At 44.8% G+C, this 8,219-nt stretch overlaps 1 protein-coding gene across 4 annotated transcripts in view; it reads right to left on the bottom strand.

Annotated features, from left to right (window-relative positions):
* The window catches only part of ANKRD13D (ankyrin repeat domain 13 family, member D), an 11,682-nt gene extending 3,463 nt beyond the window's left edge, over nt 1-8,219 (bottom strand). For 2 of the 4 annotated variants that reach the window (XM_008572079.1, XM_008572080.1), the window contains exons 1-7: nt 8,077-8,152; nt 7,834-7,958; nt 7,026-7,071; nt 6,801-6,944; nt 6,370-6,559; nt 707-773; nt 192-273 (exon numbers count right to left, since the gene is read on the bottom strand). In XM_008572079.1, coding sequence (XP_008570301.1) covers nt 192-273; nt 707-773; nt 6,370-6,559; nt 6,801-6,944; nt 7,026-7,071; nt 7,834-7,923 — 619 coding nt within the window. In that variant the 5' untranslated portion in view covers nt 7,924-7,958; nt 8,077-8,152. Of the gene's footprint in view, nt 1-191; nt 274-706; nt 774-6,369; nt 6,560-6,800; nt 6,945-7,025; nt 7,072-7,833; nt 7,959-8,076 lie in introns of all 4 variants that reach the window. The other 2 variants (XM_008572076.1, XM_008572078.1) reach the window with 2 other exon arrangements.

The following is an 8,219-nucleotide window of genomic DNA, read 5'->3' as shown; positions in this document are numbered from 1 at the left end:
GGGGACTTTGTGCTACTGTCCCCAGACTGCCCCCACCTACCCTCCAGCCTGGGAGCCTCCTATCAGGTGGGAGAGAGCAGATGGGAAAGGGGAGGCCTCCCATCTTGTCCTGAGATACTCTGGCCCCCGACCCCAGGGTGACCCCCACCACGCAGTGTGACCAGGCAGCAGGCAGGCGCACCTGGGTTTACCTTTGCTCCTTGACTTGTCCTGATCAGAGAGGTGCTCCGTTCGTGTGCGTGTCACCAGTTCCACGTTGGTGGCACTGTACACCTGGGGAGCAGGGGGGACATGGGGAGCTGGGGGCTCAGAGCCTGCTCCCCACACTCAGCCTCATCAGCTCAGGACCCAAGTCTTCCTGTCGCTAGAGATAGACAAGATCTCACTCTCCACAATGGAGGATGTGGCAGGGTCTGAGCCCCGGAGAGTCACCAGTGAGGGGATGTAGCCCCAGGGTTAAGAGGAAAATGCTCCTTGTTTGGTCTTGGTACCATGGGTGGGGGCCCGTGCTGTGGGTGATCCCTACATACTCAGCAGGGGTTGGGTACATGGACCCCATTGTGTTCTCTTGACTGCACAGGGTTTCCAGAGCCCAAGGGCTACTCCAGCTCTCCCTCCCTCCACACTCTGGAGTGGATGTGGAGAAGGAGCTGAGTTCCTGGGCCTCATTTCCTACCCCCAGCCCTCCACCACTAGCCTCTCCTGCCTTGGCCTCGTAGCCGCTAACAGTTTCCATCTTCTCAGACCGCCATCCCCAGATACCACATTTGTTCCTGAAACAGACCAAATAGGAGCTTGTGAGGACTTGCACCCTCCACACCCTTTCCTTCCAACCCCCCTCCAAATTAGCCTGCCCTGGCTGCCCAACTCCCAGGATCCCTCCCCACTGTGAAATATGAATGGGCCTTGAAAAGGGTACCTGGACAGCTGGGGACATTTTAACAAGGACTGGGGACTAGAAGATACTGAGGAATTATAATTAATTTTGTTGGGTGTGATAATAGTTCCAGCACTGGATTAAAAAACATCCTTATCTGTTAGAGTCATGTGCAGAAGCATTTACTGTTGAAGTGATATGACATCTGGGAAGTGCTTTCAAATACTCCAGGAAAATAAAAAAAGGCAGGGAAAGATAGAGTTAATAATATTGGTAAAATGTTCATAAATGTTGAAGCTGGGTAATGAGTAAGTACATTATCTCTTCTTTCATATATGTTTGAAATTTTCCATAATAAAACATTAAAAATAAAAGTATGTCTGATTCAACAATAATAGTTAGAGACTTCAATACCCCACTTTCAATAATGGATAGAACAAGTAAAAGATCAACAAAGAAATTGAAGACATGAACAACACAATAAACTAATTAGACATTACAGACATTCTTAGAACACTCCACCCCACAATAACAGAATACACATTCTTCTCAAGTGCACGGGGAACGTTCTTCAGGATAGAAAATATGATGGGCCATAAAAGAATCTCCAACGAATTTGAAAGGATAGAAGTCATACAAAGTATGTTTCCAACCACAATGGACTGAAATTGGAAATCAATAACAGAAAAAAATGTTGGAAACTCATGTGGAAAGTAAACAATACACTCCTAAATAACCAAGGGCTCAAAGAATAAACAGAAAGGAAATCAGAAAATACTTTGAGGGCCAGCCCGTGGCTCACTTGGGAGAGTGTGGTGCTGATAACAGCAAGGCCACGGGTTTGGATCCCTATATAGGGATGGCCGGTTCACTCACTTGGGAGAGCGTGGTGCTGACAACACCGAGTCAAGGGTTAAGATCCCCTTACCTGTCATCTTTAAAAAAAAAAAAGAAAAAGAAGATACTTTGAGATGAATGGAAGTGAAAACACAACATAACAAAACTTATATGACATGGCTAAAGCCGTGCTTAGAGGAAAATTTATAGCTGTCAATGCCTATATTAAGAAAGAAGAAAGAGCTCAAATCAATAACCTAAACTTTCACAATAAGACACTGGAAAAAGAAGAGTAAACAACCCACAGCAAGCAGGGAAAAAAAAAAAAAAGAAATAATAAATATCAGAGTGAAAGTTAATGAAATAGGGAATAGAAAAACAATAGAGAACATCAATGAAACCAAAAGCTGGTTCTTTGAAAAGATCAACAAAATTGAAAGACCTTTAGCTAGACTGACCAAGAAAAAGAAAAAAAGAGAGAGAGAGAGAAGACTCAAATTACTAGCATCAGAAATGAAAGAGGGGGAATTACTACTGACCTTACAGAAATATAAAAGGATTATAAAGGGATATGATGAATAACTATACTCCAAAAATTTTGATAATTTAGACAAAAAGGACAAATTCTTAGTGAGTCACAAACTAACAAAACTAACTTCTAGATAATCTGAATAGACCTATAACAAGTGAAGAGATTGATTGGTAATAATAATTTTAAAAACTACCCACAAAGAAAAACTCAGGCCCAGATGGCTTGACAACTGAATCCTACCAATCATTTAAAGAAAAATTAATGCTAATTATTCACAAACTCTTGCAAAAAAATAGGTGAAGTGACACCTCCCAACTTATTCTGAGGCATCACCCAGATACCAAAATCAGACAAAGACATCACAAGAGAAAACTACACACCAATATCTCTTATGAATATAGACAGAAAATCCTCAACAAAATACTAGCAACCAAATCCAGCAATATATAAAAATAATTATATACCATGACCAAATAGAATTTATCTCATGAATGCAAGGTTGGTTCAATATCCAAAAATCAATTGATGTAATACATCATATCAATAGAATTTTTAAAAAATCACTGATCATATCAATAGACGCAGAAAAAGCACTTCACAAAATCCAACACCCTTTCATGACAAAAACACTCAACAAACTAGGAATAGAAGAGAACTTCCTCAATCTGATAAGGGATGTCTACCAAAAACTCACAACTAACATCGTACTCAACGGTGAGACTGAATGCTTTTCCCCTAAGATCAGGAACAAGACAAGGATGTCTGCTCTCCATACTTTGATTCAACGTTGTACAGGAGGTTCCAGCCAGAGCAATTAGGAAAGAAAAAGAAAAAAAAGGCCTTTAGAGAAGAAAAGAAGTAAAACTGTATTTATAGATGACATGATCTTATATATTAAAAAAATCCTAGGAATTCAATAAAAATCTAGTCAAACTAATAAACAACTTCAGGAATGTTGCAGGGTACATGATCAATATAAAAATCAATTGTATTTTTATACATTTGCAGTGAAAAATCAAAAAAATTAAATTAAGAGAACTATATGATTCATAATAGCATCAAAAAGAATAAAACAGGGCTGAGCCCATGGCGTACTTGGAGGGTGCGGCACTGGGAGTGCAGCAGCGCTCCCACCGCGGGTTCGGATCCTATGTAGGGATGACCAGTGCGCTCACAGCGCTCACTGGCTGAGCGTGGTGCGGCGGGTCTCAAAAAGGACAAAAAAAAAAAAGGAATAAAACACTTAGGAATAATTTTACAAAATGTAAATCTTATGCCCTGAAAACTACAAAACATTGTCGAAAGAAATTTTAAAAGATCTAAATAAATAGAAAAACATCCTATGTTCATTGATTGGAAGCCTTAACATTGGTAAGATGTCAATACTCCCGAAACAGATTTACAGATTCAGCACAATCCCTATCAGAATCCCATCAGACTTTTTTTTTTTTTTGGCAGCCGGCCAGTAAGGGGATATGAACTCTTGACCTTGGAGTTATAACACCAGCACTTAACCAGCTGAGCTAACTGGCCAGCTCCCCATCTGACTTCTTTGTAGAAACTGATAAGCTGAATCTAGAATTCATATAAAATGTAACTGACCCAGAATATGCAAAATAATCCTGAAAAAGAACAAAGGAGGAAGACTCACACTTTCTGACTTGAAAATTTACCACAAAGCAACAATGTTAAGACAGTGTAGGACTGGCACAAGGACAGAGATACAGATCAAAGGAATAGAATGGAGAGTCCAGAAACAAACCCACACATCTGTGGTCCACTGATTTTTGACAAGGGTGTCAAGACCATTCAGTAGTAGGGGAGGGGGAGGGAGGTTGGGGGATAATTGGAAGGAGACAAAGGGTACAAAAGCAATTTCTGGTAATGGGTATGTCCCCAATATGAATCTGGCCCCCACATCATGGGCAAGAGGGGGAACAATCAGCTTTGTATCTCATGAATATTTGAAATTAATTAATTAAAAAAAACAAAACATTTGCCATATAGATGGAGTACACTATGAAAAAAAAAAGTGTTCTCTAAGATCTTTAAAGGTGTTTTTCTTTAGGGGCCGGCCCGGTGGCGCACTCGGTTCGGATCCCATATAGAGACCGGTCCGCTCACTGGTTGAGCGCAGTGCGGGCGCGACACCGAGGGTTGCGATCCCGTTGCTGGGCGTGACACCGAGGGTTGCAATCCCGTTACCAGTCACGAAAAAAGACAAAAAAAAAAAAAAAAGGGGTTTTTCTTTATTAGGTTTATATTACAAACTCTTAGTAAAAAAGCAAAAAAAAAAAAGATCATTCGATAGTAAAAGCAGAGTATTTTTAATAAATGGGGCTGGGACAACTAGATAGTTGCATGCCAAAAAATGAAGTTGGATCCTTACCTTCCACTATACACAAATATTAACTCAAAATAGCTCAAATACCTACATGTAGGAGCTAAAACTATAAAACTTTTAGGAGAAGACAGAAGAAAATCTTCATTGCCTTAGATTTGGCAATTAGATATGACACCCAAATAGCAAACAACAAATGAAAAACAGTAGATAAACTGTACATCATCAAAGTTAAAACTTTTGTGCTTCAAAGGACAAGAAAGTGAAAATCAAGAAAGTGAAATGACAAGCCACAGAAATGTAGGAAATGTTTGCAAATCATATATCTGATAAGGAACTTATATCTAGAATCTATAAAGAACATTTACAACTCAAGAACAAAATGATAACCCAATTTAAAAAATGGGTAAAGGATCTGAGTAGAAAATTTTCCAAAGAAGATATACAAATGACCACTAACACATGAAAGGATGCTCAACATCATCAGACATTAGGGAAATGCAAATCAAAACCACAATGAGATACCACTTCACTAGGATCGTCATAATCCACAAATGAATGAGTGAATGAATGAATGAACAATCGCAAGTGTTGGTGAGGATGTGGAGAAGTTGGAGCCTCATATACTGCTGGTGGGGATGAAAAACAGTACAGTACAGCCCCTTTGGTAAACAGTCTGGCAATTCCTCAAATAATTAAACACCAAGTAACCACATAACCCAGCAATTACACTGCTAGGTATGTACCCAAGAGAAATTAAAACATATGTCCACACAAACACTTGTCTATGAATATTTATAACCACATTATTCACAACAGCCAAATGGTGGAAACAATCCAAATGTCTATCAATGGACCAATGAATAAACAAAATGTAGCATATTCACACAATGGAATCTGCCATCAAAAGGAATGACGTGGTATATGCTAGAACTTGGATGAACTTTGAAAACATTCTATTAAGTGAAAGCAGCCAGACACAAAGGCAACATATTATAAAATTCCATTCATATGAAAGTCCAGAATAGGGAAATCTATAGAGACAGAAAGTAGACTGGTGGTTATTTAGGGCTGTGGGAGGGGATGCGGGCACGGTGGATGGGGGGTGGCAGCTAAAGAGTATGGGGTTTCTTGTTGAGCTGATGAAATGTTCTAAAATCGATTATAGTGAACAAATCTGTGAATACACTAAAAACTATTGAATTGTACACTTCAAATGGGTGAACTGTATGATACATAAAATTATATCTTAATAAAGCTGTTTTCTTATTTTATTTTTTGGTGGCCGGCCGGTATGGGGATCCAAACCCTCGACCTTGGTGTTATCAGCACCACCCTCTTCCGAGTGAGTTAACCGGCCAGTCCCAAGCTGTTTTGTAAAAAAAGTATTTCCCAAATCTGCTATTGCAACTGGAGGCATATGTTGTCAAATAACACTCTTGCCAGAAGGGTCAGGTTCCTAGGCTACCCACAAAGGACTGTGCCCCAAACGCAGACATGCTAACAAGAAGCCAACATTAGTGCAAACAGCTGTCTTGAACTACAGCCTAAATCCTTGTTTTTATGGGAAAATACGTGAGGTCAGAAGTCAAGGAACTGGGAACATGCTGACCTAGCCCCTTCCCTGGGAAGCCAGCTGCCAGTATAGACATGTGCGTGCCCCTCCCCCCCAATCTGAGCAGCCTCTGACCTCCCAGGCCAGAGCCAGGAGCCTCAAGGACAGCCCTGCCCTCATAAATAGTGGCTCCTCCTACACCCACAGTGTGCCAGGCCCTGACTGACCTCTCAAAGGCCACATTGCGCGTGTCCAGGTGGGTGGAGACGATCGGAGAGGTGAGGCGACTGGCCACATGTTCCTCGCTTGGTCTCATGGCAGCCAGCAGGGCTTCTGGCTCATGCAGAGCGATCCCCAGTGTCTCTGTGTGTACCACCTGCCGGTCGTGGTCCACTTCCATCACCAGGGCACCTGCCTCTGCCAGCCAGCAGGGGAGACAAATCAGTGCCAGGCCCCAGCCAGCAGGGAGAAGGTCATCGTGCTACCCTCAGTCACCTGCTACTAAGTGGGTACAGCCTCAGACCCTGGATTCTCCTCCACCCCCAGCCTCAGTCTCCACATTCGGAAAGTAGAAAGGACAGCATCATCCTAAAAAGCCACTGGAGAATCCGAGGGCTCTAGCATGCCTCAGGTCCCAGGGAATGCCCCCAGAGCTCACCCTGGCCCTTGAAGATGAAGCTCCTCCGGCCGCGCTGCCAGGACATGTGCTCAAAACCCAGGAGACTGGTGTCCACCCGCAGGTTCTCACCCTGCTTCCACACACGGTACACATCGCTCGGGCACATCTTGGACACGAGGGGCACTGCAGGGGGTGCTGAGGTCACAGGGATCTTCCCCAAAGGCCCCACCCCAAGCCCCTGGGAACTGAGCAGTCCCCACTCACCCCAGCTGGTGAACTCCCACTTCATTTCCACGTAGAAATCAGGGGCCTGAGAGAGATTGGAGTTGCCTGTCAGGGCCCTACCTGGTGGGGGCTGGTGGATGTGGGAGCTCCTTATCCACAGCCACTCCCTGGGGGCCCAGCCCTTCAGCAAGTCTCAGTGCACTGTTATGGCCCAACTACGCCCCCACCCCAACCAAACCCTGTCCAGGAGAGGTCATGCTCTGTGCTTAATGAGGCTATAATCATTTGGAGGCTTGAGGACAAGTGTCAACCTGGCCACCAGCCCACTGGGAAGCTTTTGTCCCCTCTGGGTCTAAATCCCCATCTGTAAAGCTGCACAATGACCCCCTCTCTGGGCCTGCCCCACAGGTGGAGAGTACAAGGTAGTGTGCTCTGTCAGCCAGACCCCTCTGCATGCTTCCAGAAGGGTGGACAGTGCCCAGTACCAGGCATTCCAGGGATCCAGGCCAAATCCACTTAGTCGACCTGAAATTCCCCCTCTAGGAAATCTGTATTCTCCAGGGGGCCCAAACCTAAAGCTCTGTAGAGATTTCTGGCAAGAGACCCCTTGATGCTGGCAAAAACTTTCTTTCCAAAGGGCCCAATCTCATCCATGTGGGACTGGACTCCTCTTCCACATGACCCTGGGCTGGTCGTGTAACACAAAAAGACCTCATCGATAGTGATGGGAAAGCACACTGCACAGGCTGGGTACTCTTCCAGGGCCAGGCCTGGCATGGGTGACCGTGGTGATCCTGGCATGGCACCCCAGCCCCCTTACTGGCCACACCTCTGTGCCCTGCTGTACCTGGCGGAGTTTGTTGAGCAATTCCGGAATGCCAGCCAGCCGCTGTGTAGCCCGCTGGTAGTCCCGATACTGGAGCACCAGCTGCACCATCTCGGGGTCTCCCGTGCTGACTGCTTCCTGCAGGACTGGGGGGCACCAGGCTGCTGAGGGAAGCCTTCCCGATGGCCCCCCGCCTGGCTGCTCACTCCCACCCACCAACCCCACTGCCAGCCTCAAGAGGAGCCCCTCTGCCCTCTGCAGTACCTGCCCAGCCCTGGCGGCTCTCTTTTCCCACGTTGGCATTGTATCGAAGGAGGACCCTTACAGACTCCAGGTTCCCCAGGGACACGGCCAGCTCCAGGGGGGTCCGCCCCCGAGGGTCCTCCTCTTCAATGTCGTGCTGGGGG

The sequence above is a fragment of the Galeopterus variegatus genome, unplaced genomic scaffold, assembly GCF_000696425.1.
Source record: "Galeopterus variegatus unplaced genomic scaffold, G_variegatus-3.0.2 Scaffold752, whole genome shotgun sequence".
NCBI lineage: Eukaryota > Metazoa > Chordata > Mammalia > Dermoptera > Cynocephalidae > Galeopterus > Galeopterus variegatus.
This window is presented reverse-complemented; position numbering and strand designations above follow the sequence as displayed.